This window comes from Desmodus rotundus, chromosome 11 (assembly GCF_022682495.2).
Source record: "Desmodus rotundus isolate HL8 chromosome 11, HLdesRot8A.1, whole genome shotgun sequence".
In the NCBI taxonomy this organism is placed as follows: domain Eukaryota; kingdom Metazoa; phylum Chordata; class Mammalia; order Chiroptera; family Phyllostomidae; genus Desmodus; species Desmodus rotundus.
Genome location: NC_071397.1, coordinates 51517164 through 51531337, shown reverse-complemented (window position 1 = coordinate 51531337; position 14174 = coordinate 51517164). Strand labels below are relative to the sequence as shown.

The following is a 14174-nucleotide window of genomic DNA, read 5'->3' as shown; positions in this document are numbered from 1 at the left end:
AAAAACAAAAAAACCCAAAACCCATGTTTGGGAATTTTTGACTAAATTATTATATTTTACCAAATTCTTATATGGATCAATTTATTTTGCATTAAATTTTTACCCAAATTTTTCAGCTAAATTATCTAGAGCTCCCAAGTCTACTTAGGTCCAATTAGGTACCCTACTCTCTTCTGTTCATCTTATAATGATTACAGTCTTCTTGTTTTTGTGTATGTGTGTGTACATTCTGTTTCCTTCTATCTCTACACATTCCTACAAAACTGTAGGGGGCTCCTTGAAGAACTTTATCTTAGAATTTCTGGGTGTATAATTTAACGTGGGTGTTTAATAAATGCTTAACTGAACTGCACAAAATCTCTAACTTTTTTTGTACAGTGAAATTTAGCTGCTTGAGGACTGCATGAGTGAGCTGGAAGACAAGGTAGAAATACCCAGGCAGAGTAACAAAACAAAGGCAGACTCAAAAAGTACGAGGATAGTTTAAGCACAGAGGTCCAACCTGTGGCCCATTGGCCACATGCAGCCTAGCATGGCTGTGAATGTGACCCAACACAAAACCATAAATTTACTTGAAACATTGTAAGATTTTTTTTGTGTGATTTTGTATTGCAATGTATTTACTGTATGGCCCAAGTCAAGTCTTCTTCCAGTGTGGTCCAGAGATGCCAGAAGGCTGGACACCCCTGGTAAGGGAACTTAAGGACAACATGAAATGTAATAACATTCACATCACAGAAATATCACAAAGAGAAGAAAAGGAGCAAGGGATAGAAAACCTGTTTGAAAAAATAATGACAGAAAACTTTCCTGACTTACTGAGGTGAAAAGTCATGCAACTTCAGGAAGCAGAGAGGGTCCCAATCAAGAAGAACCCAGACAGGCCTACTCCAAGACTCACCATAATTAAAACGCCGAGGGAGGAAAGATGGGGAAGGGACTAGTCAAGGAACACGTATAAAGGACCCATGGGCATGGACAATGGGGTGGGGACTGACTGAGAGTGGGGGGTGAGGGTGAGGGGGGGTAGGGGAGAGCAACAGGGAAAAAGTGGGACAACTGTAGTTGAACAATACAAAGTTAATTAATTAATTAAAAAAAGAAATTTAGCTGCTCAATTTTTATTTTAATTTGAAAAACAATGTAGTTTAGTTTACCTACATATCTCACTCCTCTCACTAATTACTTTCTGCTCTCCTTTCTGGCTACTGAGAATAACAATAAATATAAATTCTTTTTCAATCAAGATGCAGGCATTTTCTCTGAGGACAGACCAAAAAAGTGGGATGGTTCTTTATATTTAAGAGGCAAATATGAAGATATGGTGCATTAAATGGAACTATTTCGAAGCCACACAGCCTAGCAACCTCTTCCGCGGCTTAGAATTTGTTTTACCCTCATGGTTTGATAATACCTCTACCTAGAGAAACTCAAGGGTACATGAGTCATACAAATACAGGGTGGGCAAAATTAGGTTTCCATTTGTTCATATGGAAACAGACATGAAGGTCATCATCATTGTAATAGCTTTATTAACTGTTTCACATAATCACAACTGTAATCCTACTTTTATCACTCCTGTATTATTTGCTGCATCTGATAACTACACTCACCACAGTAAAAGAATTGTCAATAGGAAAAATAATTTTTATTTTTTGACTAAAAATAAATGCATAGAGCACAAAAAATTACAAAACTGAGTCCACATCCATTCCTATCATTCAGCCACTCAGTTCCTCTCCCAGAAACAACTACAATGACCAGTTTCTTGAGTTAGGATGGTGATCTGGTGCCAACTACAAGAGCCTATGTGGAGTAAGGACCGTCTTCCCACAGGGAAGAGAGCTATAGCAGCAACGGGAGATCAGTCACATAAAAGGGAATGAACCAAGTAAGTAAATATACTAAAGAAAATGAAAGCTAGGCTCCTCACAGCCAGAGAAGGGAGTTCCAGATATAAAAAAGGAGAAAACTACAACAAAACTTCAATGTTGCAGAGGTTTGGGTGTGAACTTATGGTTTTTAATACACAGAGATAAAGATACAGAAATATACATATATAGAGAGAGTGGGGTATATATATATATATATGTGTGTGAGTGTATGTGTATTCCTTAGTTTTATCTGCTGAGAGGGCTTGGACAGTGATAATCAAATAGTAATAAGCAATCTAGTATCTAGATCTTGGTTTCTAAATACCATATATTACCAAAAGGAACTAAGGCTCCTTGAGAAAATGGCTGAATTCAGGGCTGGGAGAGGGAAAGGATACACTGAGCCTGAAACTGCTTGTGTGAGAAAGAAAAGAAGTGCTCCAAGAATGATGGGGAAATGTCAGAAGTACACGGAAGCCAGGCTGAAGGGCCTTCCAGTAGCTCAACCAGAGCCAATCTGAAACACTAAAATACTAATGATAATAACCAGTTATAATCCAATGAATAAAATGGGAACCACTGAGTCCACAGTGTTTTAAATAAATGAATAAACTGAGAGTTTGTTGAAACAGGATAATTTACATGATCTCAAACTGCCCTTCACACAAACACCTGATTATAAAGAAAAAACAAGTATCATTAGGAGAAGCCCAGCAGATATCTCCTTATTAAGAAGTTATCATGTACATCATCACTAACTGGAAAAAACCTCCTGAAGTGTATGGCACCTGGTAGCATTGAATAAACAAGAACACAGAATCACTTCTGTGTTATTCCCACCAAATATGCACAACCTGAATACTAGCATGAAAAAAACAGCAGTCAAGCAAAATTGAACATTCTACAAAATAACCAGCACATGATCTTCCAAAGTGTCAAGGTCAGGAAAGTCAAGGAAAGACCAAGTAAGTGTTGCAGGTTGAAGGTGAATAAGGAGACCTTTTGATTAAATGAAATATGTGATCCTTTTTCTATTAAGGACATCATTGGAACAATTAGTAAAGCATGAGTGGGATACAAGGACTGGATGGTAGTAATATATCAATGTCAATTTTCTGGATTTGATGTTTGCACTACAGTTATACAGGACAACACCCTTGTTTGTAGGACATACAGACTAAAGTATCTGTGGGGATAGGACATCAAAACAGTAACTTCCTTTCAAATGGTACAGAAAGATAAAGGTTCTCTTGCAACCTTTTTGTGAAGTATTAATAAAGAAAAGATGAAAATTGTTGCATTAGATTGCAAGCTCACCCTTCTAACCTGCTAGTCTTTTCTATCACAGTGCTTTGCACATATTAGGTATTTAATAAATGTTTTTGATTTGCCAAATGACAAAAAGAAATTACTGTGGCTGCTATGTAAAAAATGTCTGGAATGTATTAAACATAGAAGAAGGGAGAATGTTAAAATCCTACGAAAACAGTCCAGGTAAAAAAAATAGACTAAAGTGGTGGGAACAAGGATGTCAAGTAAAGATTACACAGATATTTAGAATATAGAATTCAAAAGACTTTGTGTTCTGGAAAGGGAGGTGAGAGAGAAAATGTTACAGAGGATGACTCCTAAGTTTCTGGCAAAACCAACCAAATGGTAACATATCCTGGTAATGGAAACACAAGTGAAAGAACTGATTCAGGTGGGAGGGGGAGGGGGACAGCTCAGGAATAGTGAGTTATTTTAAATATGTTGAATTTGAAGCACTTGTAAAACATTCCAATAGAGATGCTGTGTAGGTAGTATCAGTCTGGAATTTAAAAGGTAAAATCACGTAGGAGACAGTACAGGACTGAAAAGACGGCCTAAAACAAAACTTTAAAAGCTAAGGAAAGGAGGAAGAACTAGAGAAGGTGACTTAGAAGGTACAGCCAAAAGTGGTAAAAAGAAACTAGTAAAGTGGGATGTTTAAAAAAGGGGGGGTGGGGATGAGAACATTTCAAGAAGGAAGACATAACTGGAGTTAAATGCTGCTGCAAAGTCAAGTAAAACAAGGACAGAGTGATACTGACATCGCTGCTCCTTAAGTGGCAGAAGCGAGATGGGTGAGTTGAGAGGGACAGAAGGTAAGAAAACTGAGACAGCAAATGTAGACATCAACTCTTGAGAAGGTTCACTTTAAGAAACAGGACAGTAAATGTAGAGGAATGTGGGGTTGAGGGGTTTTTTTGTTTTGTTTTCAAATGGAGCAATCTGAACACATTTAAATGCTGGGGGGACTGAGATAAAGTTAATGACACAGGAGAGAGAAGATAATTGAGAATGTAGGTTTTCTTAACTCCACACTGGAGTTTGACACACAGGCCCAAAACATTTCAAAAATTCCTATTTTAGAAATGTTGAAGTGATTTTCAAGGTAACATTGTTATTCATTAGAACTGTAGAATGCTGTTTAGTAATAAGAGTTTTAAAATCATCTAGCCCCATCTAAGGCCGACAGAAGTTCGCTGAATGACTTATCTGCTCAAGGTCATATTGTTACTGTGTGTAGAGCTGTGATCCAAATATTTCTGACTTTAACCTGCCTTTCCCATGATCTGCTGATTTTACGTACTGATCTGCGTATTCTGCAGACGTGCATCTGGGGCCATGTGAGTGGTGAGGGTTGGGAGAAGTGGATGTGGGTTAGAGAGTTCAGCAGCTACATTCTAGGGCTCTGGAAACCCCAATCCCATTTCACAGACATTCCCCTTTTATCTGTTTAATAAACTAGGGTCCTGAATGAGATTTTGCTTAAAATAAAAGCTGCTAGGAAAAAATGATATAAACCATGATCAAAGAAATATACAGACTTTAAAACATGCTTACCGGGTAATAGCACTGAACAGTCCACGGATGCGTGCTTTATGCCGAGCTACAAAAGCTTCAGTAAATATTACTCCTCTGTTATCAAGATCAATGTGTCCATTAATAATTCTGCCTAGTCGCTGAGTTAGTGCCTGGGAGTAAAAATTCCAATTTTTATAAATTTGAGAGGAAAAATTACGTATGTACACTTGCATAGTCATACTTAAGTCATGCTGCATGCTGATGTTGTATTAATCATACGGCATCGATTGAGAAACTCCAACAAGCATAAATAAGATATATAAGCCCAAATCAACATTTATGATCTAGGAAATATCATAATCTCACAGCAGAGCCAAGAACTGAATGAGTCAAATAGCTGATATGTTAAAGGGCTGAGCTACCTACTAACAGGGCTATTTCTAATGTGAAATAAAAATGATCGGTTTACCACTTTTCTAGGTATAGGAAATCTGAAACATACAGACAGCTAAGACACACACATGAGTCTTAGAGGAGACCCTCTCTGCAGCTCTTAATACTAACAGAGAGAGATAAATATTCCAAGATTTTGCAACCTAGGGAAACACAAGACCTGAAAAGTTATCTTCTTTGATGAAAATATTAACAAGTTATCTGTGCCCAGAAATCTACACTGGCGGAAAACGTGATTTCTTAGTAACCTCAGGAGCGTATTTCTCCACAGGTACAGTATAACTGCAGTCAGGGACATCTGAATTAAGTCTGGACATATTTCACATCCTGAGATAAGTTAAATCTACTCAGGTCAGCCTAGCTGATACTTTTATGGTATAGAAAAATGCTTTTCAAACAATTTTTTAGTAAGTTTCTATAGTACTGCTTGTGATATTCAGAAAAATTAGAACTAAAAACATTAAGAAACCATATTCATTTCTAAGATATATCAACAGCACAGTTTCATTTAAAAAATCATTTAGTTCGATTTTGATATTTTTAAGAAGAGTTTTAAAAATATATTTTTTGATGTTCTGTGATTAACATTTATTTTTTTCATTTAAAATAGACTTAGGCCCCCAAAATACTATGTAAAATACATCTATACCCTAAATGGTATTTTATTTTATTTTTAAAGATTTCATGTATTTATTTCAGAGAAAGGGGATAGAAGGGAGAAAGAGGGAGAGAAACATCGTATGTGAGAGATACATTGATCAGTTGCCTCTCACACACCCTCCAGCTGGGGACCTGGCCTGCAACCCAGGCATGTGCCCTGACTGGGAATCCAACAGGTTACCTTTCAGTTTGCAGGGTGGCACTCAATCCACTGAGCCACACCAGCCAGGGCATCCTAAATGGTATTTTAGATGCAATGAGGGGAAATCACTCTCTTGAAAGGGTAAATCTGTTGGTATTATAAATTAATTTCATGTAATTATGGTTAGGTACATTTTTACAAATTTTTCTTGAAGTGATATATACCTTTAAACAAATTTGGCTTTCCCCTTATTTGTTCCAGTAGGTACAAAACAGAACCCTCACTTATTGAGTGCCTCCACTGGGCCAGACATTTCGTTAGGTATACCACACATATAACCCCACTGAAGTCTATGAGAAAAGGTAATTATTACCATTTTACAGATATGTAAGTTGAAGCACAAAAGAGATGAAATAATTTTTCTAACACTGAATAACTAAGCAGTGGTACAGACAGAATTTAATAAAGGTCTAAAAGCCTGTGCACTTTCCACTGTATTAAATGGACTTCGAGAATTCTAAAATGTCAAACTATCTTTAGAAAGAAGAAAGAAAACAAACATGGAAATAGCCTCTATTTTCAGGTAACAAAGCTATTAAAAGTGTAAATTGAGTATTGACCTAAAGTTAAAAGATCACTCGAGATTCCTTGATTCTCCTTCCAATCACATTGACAGTTTGGAGGAGGAGAAAAGGTGACATCAAAAGATGGTGCAACTGACATTTTGGGTAAGGAAAATACTTTGTTGTGGGCATGTCCTTTACATTATAGGATATTTAGCAGCATCTCTGAACTTTTCCCAACAAATGGTAGCATTACCCCCTCTAAATTATCATCTTCATCAGTTATTTCTTAAAATATAATGGGGCAATCAGAACTATAGATATGCTGACTAAAGTTTCTGTACAGCTTCTGTCAGGATCATTAAATAAACCTATGCACTTATGATATTCTTGCTATTGCATCAAAGCAGGGCTACAACTTGGTCTATTAATTGTTTGTACGGTATCTCTGGGCCCAGGAAGATTATAATCATTTCTAAACAGTCTCATCAGAGCCACCAATGTATAGGAAGTACACCCAAAACATGTTGCTACAACAATAGTCAACACTTGCAAAAAGTCAGTTAATGGCAAGGGAGCCCAGTTCCCCCACCCCATTAAGTCTTTTGTGTATTTTTTCTGAAAAGACACATTTTACTATTAAGAAAAATATATACCTGTGTCAGAAAGTTTCCAGGCAGATCATAGGTTTTACACAGTTCTGATATAGTTACTTGGCCACTTTCTTGCAATTTATCATTTACCTCTTCTGCTAACCGATCCAAATAGTTTCTAATAGTAAAAACAAACAAACAAAAACAACCAATTATCTTTTATGTTTAATTTATGTTGCACTGCAAATAAGGTATGACCCAAACTTAATGAATAGGGTATATTTAAGTAAACGCTATTCATTACTCACATTCTGAGAATCTTTTTTTTTTTTAAATCAGTGTAGCTAAATGTAAGGTTAATCAAATGATGAATGTTAGGATTTCTGTATGGAACAATGGAAATTCTGCAGTGGTTTTCATTAATATTGTTGAACAAATTTACTTTCACAGTTATGATCACATAGGAAATATTGTGAAAATTACGTTTTGTGTTGCTTTAACAAGAAAAAAATCTAAGTTTATATTATTTCCAACTACTCCACACCATTAAGCACTTACTTTTTAAGTGCAATGATCCTTATACTGAAAATCAACATTATAAGAGTTCTAAACAAAATGCCCAATTGGCCATGATTGTTCAAAATTTAAATATAAACACTATTTAAAAAAACTACACAATAAAGTGCTCTTAAATATTTTACTTACTCATCTATCAGTTGTCCCAACACTAGCTGAACATGTTTTTCTGATTTAACAATGTCACCAATTCTATTTTCAATATGAGTCAGGTCCACATTAATTACCTGGAAAATAAATACAAATTCTGTAGTGACAAGTTCATATTGTTTCGTATGTTCAAAATTATATATTTAGTACTTTTTTAAAAACTTACTCTTAGTTGGATTTCAATTTTTTTTGATATACTGTAAAAAGTCTTAGTCAAATAAGAAAGTAGAGGCTGATTGCTTATTTATTGTCATTTCTGACCAATTATACTTTCTAAGAAAGTTTGTGTTAAGAAGTTACATTTTCATATAATAGTCACCATTTTACACAAGATTCACCATTTTTTTGTACACATTGCATCTTGGTGATGACATATGCACTTATATTTTCTAAAAATACCTTCTATTTTTTTATATTTCTCTATTATTTCCACATACTAAAAACAAGTGAACATGAAGTTAGTGATTTTTCTCCCAAAATTACATAAATCATGCAATTACATAAAATGACAATTTTGAGTTTATTTGGTAAAGAATAAAGAATAAGCAAATCAACTAAGAAAGAACTTATTAAATTGATTCACTCTATCAGGTCTTATTAAATCAATTCAGTATATTAGTGAGAAATATAATTATTTCTTCACAAACATTATACAAAATCTGATACCTGTATCAGTTAATACTTAAAACATTGAAAAAATTCATAGCATCAAAAAATTGACAAATCACAGGAAAATGTTATGAATTAAAAATTTACCTGTTGCAGATCAACAATGTTTACTCGACCTTTAAAGAAAAGACATTCACTTATTTTAAAGTATACATAAGTATACACTAGCCAAAAAACTGTAAATTCTAACAGATTTACATTTTAGACAGCTGAGGTCCTCCTTCTAAAGGACATACAGCCACAATAATAATCTTCAAATACAAACCACTAGCTGCTTAAGTCTTCATGGCTGCAGGCCTAGGCAATTCTTTATTTTCAAAGTGTCATTTGTCATATTAAGCCAATTATGAACATTAACTTATACACAAGTTGATCAGACCTATGAAGGCTATTTATCTCTCTTCACAATTTATCTGCTGTGACCAAACAGTTGCTGACAACTAAATTCGGATGAATTATGTTTTCAATTATTTAAAATTGGTAGACTTCCACCTATTAGAAAAAGAAAATGTTAAATATTCCAAATTATAGCTAATGTTTTATTAGCACTATGCAGGGAAATAAAGAAAGCAAGCACATCTTCTGGCCAAGACGGAGGCGTAGGTAGACACACTGTGCTGCCTCGCACAACCAAAAGGATGACAATTTAAAAACAAAAAACAACCAGAAGTGACAGAAAATCGAACTGTATGGAAGTCCGACAACCAAGGAGTTAAAGACGAAACATTCATCCAGACTGGTAGGAGGGGCAGAGAGGACTTGCAGCAAGGTGGCGGCTGGTGGACCCAGCGAGGCGGCAGATTGTGGAGCAGGGCAGGCAAAGCTGCAGCTGGTGGACCAGGTGACAGACCATGCGACCCACAGTTCCAGCACAGGGAGACAAAGCCTCAAACCACTGATTGAAAACACGTGTGGGGGTTGCGGCTGCAGCAGGAGAAACTCCCAGCCTCACAGGAGAGTTAGTTGGAGAGACCCACAGGGGCCTAGAGTGTGCACAAGCCCACCCGCTCGGGAAGCAGCACCAGAAGGGCACAATTTAATTGTGGGTAGCGGAGGGAGTGACTGAAAACCAGCAGAGAGCAGAGCAAGTGCCATTGCTGCCTCTCAGCCCCTCCCTCACATACAGCCTCACAACGCAGCTATGAGCATTGCCCTGCCCTGGTGAACACCTAAGGCTCCGCCCCTTTATGTAACAGACATGCCAAGACAAAAAAAATGGTCCAAATGAAAGAACAGATCAAAGCTCCAGAAAAAATACAACTAAGCAACAAAGAGATAGCCAACCTATCAGATGCACAGTTCAAAACACCGATAAACAGGATGCTCACAGAACTGGTTGAATTTGGTCGCAAATTAGATGTAAAAATGAAGGCTATGCTAGGAGAAATAAAGGAAAATGTACAGGGAACCAACAGTGATGGGAAGGAAACTGGGAATCAAATCAATGGTGTGGACCAGGAGAAGAAAGAAACATCCAACCAGAAAAGAATGAAGAAACAAGAATTCAAAAAAATGAGAAGGGTTAGGAACCTCCAGGACATCTTTAAATGTTCCAACATCCAAATTATAGGGGTACCAGGAGGAGAAGAGGAAGAACAAAAAATTGAAAACTTATCTGAACAAATAATGAAGGAGAACTTCCCTCATCTGGCAAAGGAAATAGACTTCCAGGAAGTCCAGGAAGCTCAGAGAGTCCCAAAGAAGCTGGACCCAAGGAGGAACACACCAAGGCACATCATAATTACATTACCCAAGATGAAACAGAAGGAGAGAATCTTAGAAGCAGCAAGAGAAAAGGACACAGTTACCTACAAAGGGGTTCCCATAAGACTGTCAGCTGATTTCTCAAAAGAGACCTTACAGACAAGAAGGGGCTGGCAAGAAGTATTCCAAGTCATGAAAGGCAAGGGCCTACATCCAAGATTACTGTATCCTGCAAAGCTATCATTTAGAATGGAAGGGCAGAGAAAGTGCTTCTCAGATAAGGTCAAGTTCAAGGAGTTCATCATCACCAAACCCTTATTATATGAAATGTTAAAGGGATTTATCTAAGAAATAGAAGATAAAAAGTATGAACAGTAAAAATGACAGCAAACTCACAGTGATTAACAACCACACCTAAAACAAAAACAAAAGCAAACTAAGCAAACAACTAGACCAGAAACAGAACCACAGAGATGGAGATCACATGGAGGGTTATCAACAGGGGAGTGGGAGGGGGAGAGAGGGGGGAAGGTACAGAGAATAAGTAGCATAGATGATAGGTGGAAAATAGACAGGGGGAGGGTAAGAATAGTGTAGGAAATGTAGAAGCCAGAGAACTTATGAGTATGACCCATGGACGTGAACTATAGGGGGGGAATGTGGGAGGGAGGGGGTGGGCAGGATGGAGTGGAGTGAGGGGGGGGGAATGGGACAACTGTAATAGCATAATCAATAAAATATATTTTAAAAAAGCAAACACTAAGGGTTTATCTGATAACAGCTAATGAAGAATTGATTTCATAGTTATTTCTATTTTAATCAGTGTTCAAATGAGCTCTGTAGTTTGTTCAAATTTTTAAAAGACAAAGGAAAACAAAAACTTCACGTGTGTGCTTGTAATAGCATTTCATACAGTGTAACAGGTATAGCACGGTCTTGAATTGTTTCCTAATTTGTAACTACTTAAAGATAAGTTAAAAAAGGAGCAGGATAGCACAACTTTGATTTTCAACAATCTATAATGGTATAAAATGTGTTCCCCCTTCACAATTAGCACTCTAACAGCCAGCTAAGTACCCTCCTGAGTTATGCAATAAGTTCATGAACCGTGAAGAGGAACAACTGATTAACTCACAGGCATAAAACTAAAAATAATAATGCTATTTGTAAAATGACAGTATCCGACTTCATGTAAATTATATGATCATGTTTACCTGAACCAGTTACAACTATTAAGGCTGTTACCATATTGACAATTGAGATGGGTGTCTTAAAACCTCCGAGTAACTTATCATCCATGGTTTTCAGGCTTTTTTCCCTTCCAATGAATCAGAGAAAACAAACAAACAAACAAACAAACCTAAGGAATTACTTACCACCTCGAATATGTAGCTCATCTCTCATTTCTTTACTAATTTGGGCTGGAGTAACATATTCCTTCCCGTCGAGCGTGTGAACTACTTCTAGCTGTTTCTGAGCAATCAATTTATTCACAATCTCAATGCAGTTCCGCTCTGACAACCTGAGGGAAACAGAAGTCTTAAAAATTCACTTGATACCTTTGGTGCTGAACAAAATTAACATTATATGAAGAGGGGCTTTAAGAAAGTTTTAGTAAAGACTCACTAGGTTCTATATTACACAATCTCTATCTTTTATGACTATTAATAATACTACCTCAGTGAGTTAATAAAACACTTGGAAGTAAGCAGGTTCACAGGCACTTCAATCTTGTACTTAATTGGGTACAAAACATTCTATTATGGATTTCGAATTTGCTCTCTCCTAGGCCTGCTTCTAATGTTCAAATCTGAATAGAAAAGTGAAGACATATAATTTAGGTAGAAAAAACTCTACTTTGATACAATTGGTCTGTAGGCAGATCTGGCCTAGGAAAACCAGAAGTGCAACCTTTAGGTTATCCAAGCACTTAAGCACTTTGTGCGCCTTAGTTTGCTCTGTGCCCCAAAACACAGCATTATGGTATTAGGGTCTTCAGCCTCAGAGGCAACAAAAACATCGACGGCAAGAAATGGACCACGGTTAAACAAGGATCCTATTAGCATATGTGTTGTTATAAAGCAGAGTTAGGGTGCTCTGGCCATATCCCCCTAAAATACCGGCCTCGTAGGAAATGTCAGTGTCCAGGAGTCTAAAACTTACAGATGGGACCATGGGTCTGGTCTAGCACGTCGGGTGAACAAAAGGCCAAATGTTTTAAGAGTCAACACAGTATTTACAAAGTACTGCATTGAGGGTTCCCCTCTCGCTCTCACTTTACGTCAGGAAGTGTACAAAACGCAAAGATGCCACAGTGACTTGATGACAGGTAAGCAGGAATTAAAGGGACACTGAAAACTCCTAAATCACCAGCCCAGGCCATCGTGGGGGCGGGGCGCGCGAGCACCGGTCTAGGGTTCGGATGGGGGGTTCCGGGGCATAGTCGCTTTCGGGTTTTCTAAAAAGGACTCTACTTGGAACCCCGATGCCGGCTCCGGGAGCTGGGGTGAGGCGGGGGCGGTGACGGGCTGGGAAGGTCGGGAGTCAAGAGCCAGGGACCAGAGGCCTCAAATGTTGGGAGTGGCCGCCCAGGGAATAGTTTGGACGCCACCGTGGAGAGGGAAGGTCCGGCACCTCTGAGCGGCCTCGGTGAACTGCGCCCGCTGGAAGTCGGCCGCCAACCGCCTGATCTCTTCCCAGGCGTCCGCCATCACGGCCTTACGGGTCTACCACCGCGAACAGCTGACACGTCAGCCCTACGGCGGCGGGAGCCGAGCGGGGACGGGCCGCGCGGAGGGACAAGACTCTCCTCCGCCAGCGCAATTACCGAACGCGCGCACCAGCTTGGGCGGGAAAGGTCGGCGGAGCCGCAGCCCCGCCCAACCGGCGCAGGAGGTGTGTCCTTCGGGGTATCCGCCCCGTGCAGTTTGCATGGAGCCGGGCCTTGAGGTCGGTCTCTGCGTAGCCGCGGGTAGGTTGCGGGAAAGGCGTCGGAAATAAAGTGTTACTTTAGTCTGTGTTTGCATTATCCCAAATATCCCCGCTCATTGATAATCAAATTAACCACTTTTTCTTCTGCCTTCTATTTGCTTTTTGGGGGGATGGGGGAAGGGGGATGTGCCTGTACCTATATAATGATTAGCATCCCCTTTACAGGGAATCATGTTTAATTTTTACATGGGCTAGAAGATATATTTTTAGGAGACAGGTGGGAGACACTACTGAAGGTAATTACTTCGTTTGCGCAAGGGTGACTAATTCGGATACCATAAAGACTGGAATTGCTTTCCTGTACTCTGGAGGCTTTCCTATTTCTCTTATGGGGTTGATTAGCCCCGCCAAATAATAAAGAAATATAATCATAAGGTAATAAGTGTATATGGCAATGGATGAAGTGGAGGAAGCAAGGGGTATGTTTATTGTGCTTTCCACTACATTGGACTCAGTAAGAAGCAAATATTTACAGTACCTTTCTCATTCTTTTTCCTTTAAACCTCACTCTTCACATAAAAAATTCCTTTTAACCACATGTCTTACAGAGTTTTTGAAAGGGGGTTATTTCAGGTCCTTCTCCATCTCAAAATCTTCGTCTGGGTGACTCAAATCCAATACTACAAATGTATTCCCTAATAAAGTTCCCAGCTGCATTTAAAATGCAGAGAACACAATCATATAACCTGTCACTAAAACTGCCACCAAATAGCCGCACTGTCTGTCACCATCATTGCCAACCAAGAGGGGGAACAATAAACATATGTCAAGTCAAAGAGGTAACTAGGATGATGGTAGGTGGGATGGTTCCAAAGGGCATTAAGCTTCAGAATAAGCAGAAACGTTCATTCACATAACTCATACTTTCTGATTCTCAGGTGCTATGGAGTTCAGACAGTGGATAAAGCAGACATGATCTTGCCATAAACAACTTATAACGATAATGAAGCAGATTTTTTTAAAAAGGACT

The 14174-nt window shown here is 38.4% G+C and overlaps 1 protein-coding gene across 1 annotated transcript in view; it reads right to left on the bottom strand.

The window, feature by feature from the left end:
- UFL1 (UFM1 specific ligase 1) overlaps positions 1 to 12981 on the bottom strand; it is a 37148-nt gene extending 24167 nt beyond the window's left edge. The window contains exons 1-6 of the mRNA XM_024551738.3: positions 12848 to 12981; positions 11590 to 11735; positions 8597 to 8625; positions 7820 to 7917; positions 7178 to 7292; positions 4743 to 4873 (exon numbers count right to left, since the gene is read on the bottom strand). Of these exons, the coding sequence (XP_024407506.1) occupies positions 4743 to 4873; positions 7178 to 7292; positions 7820 to 7917; positions 8597 to 8625; positions 11590 to 11735; positions 12848 to 12924 (596 nt within the window). The 5' untranslated portion in view covers positions 12925 to 12981. The remainder of the gene's footprint in view (positions 1 to 4742; positions 4874 to 7177; positions 7293 to 7819; positions 7918 to 8596; positions 8626 to 11589; positions 11736 to 12847) is intronic.
- Between the last annotated feature and the right edge of the window lie 1193 nt (positions 12982 to 14174).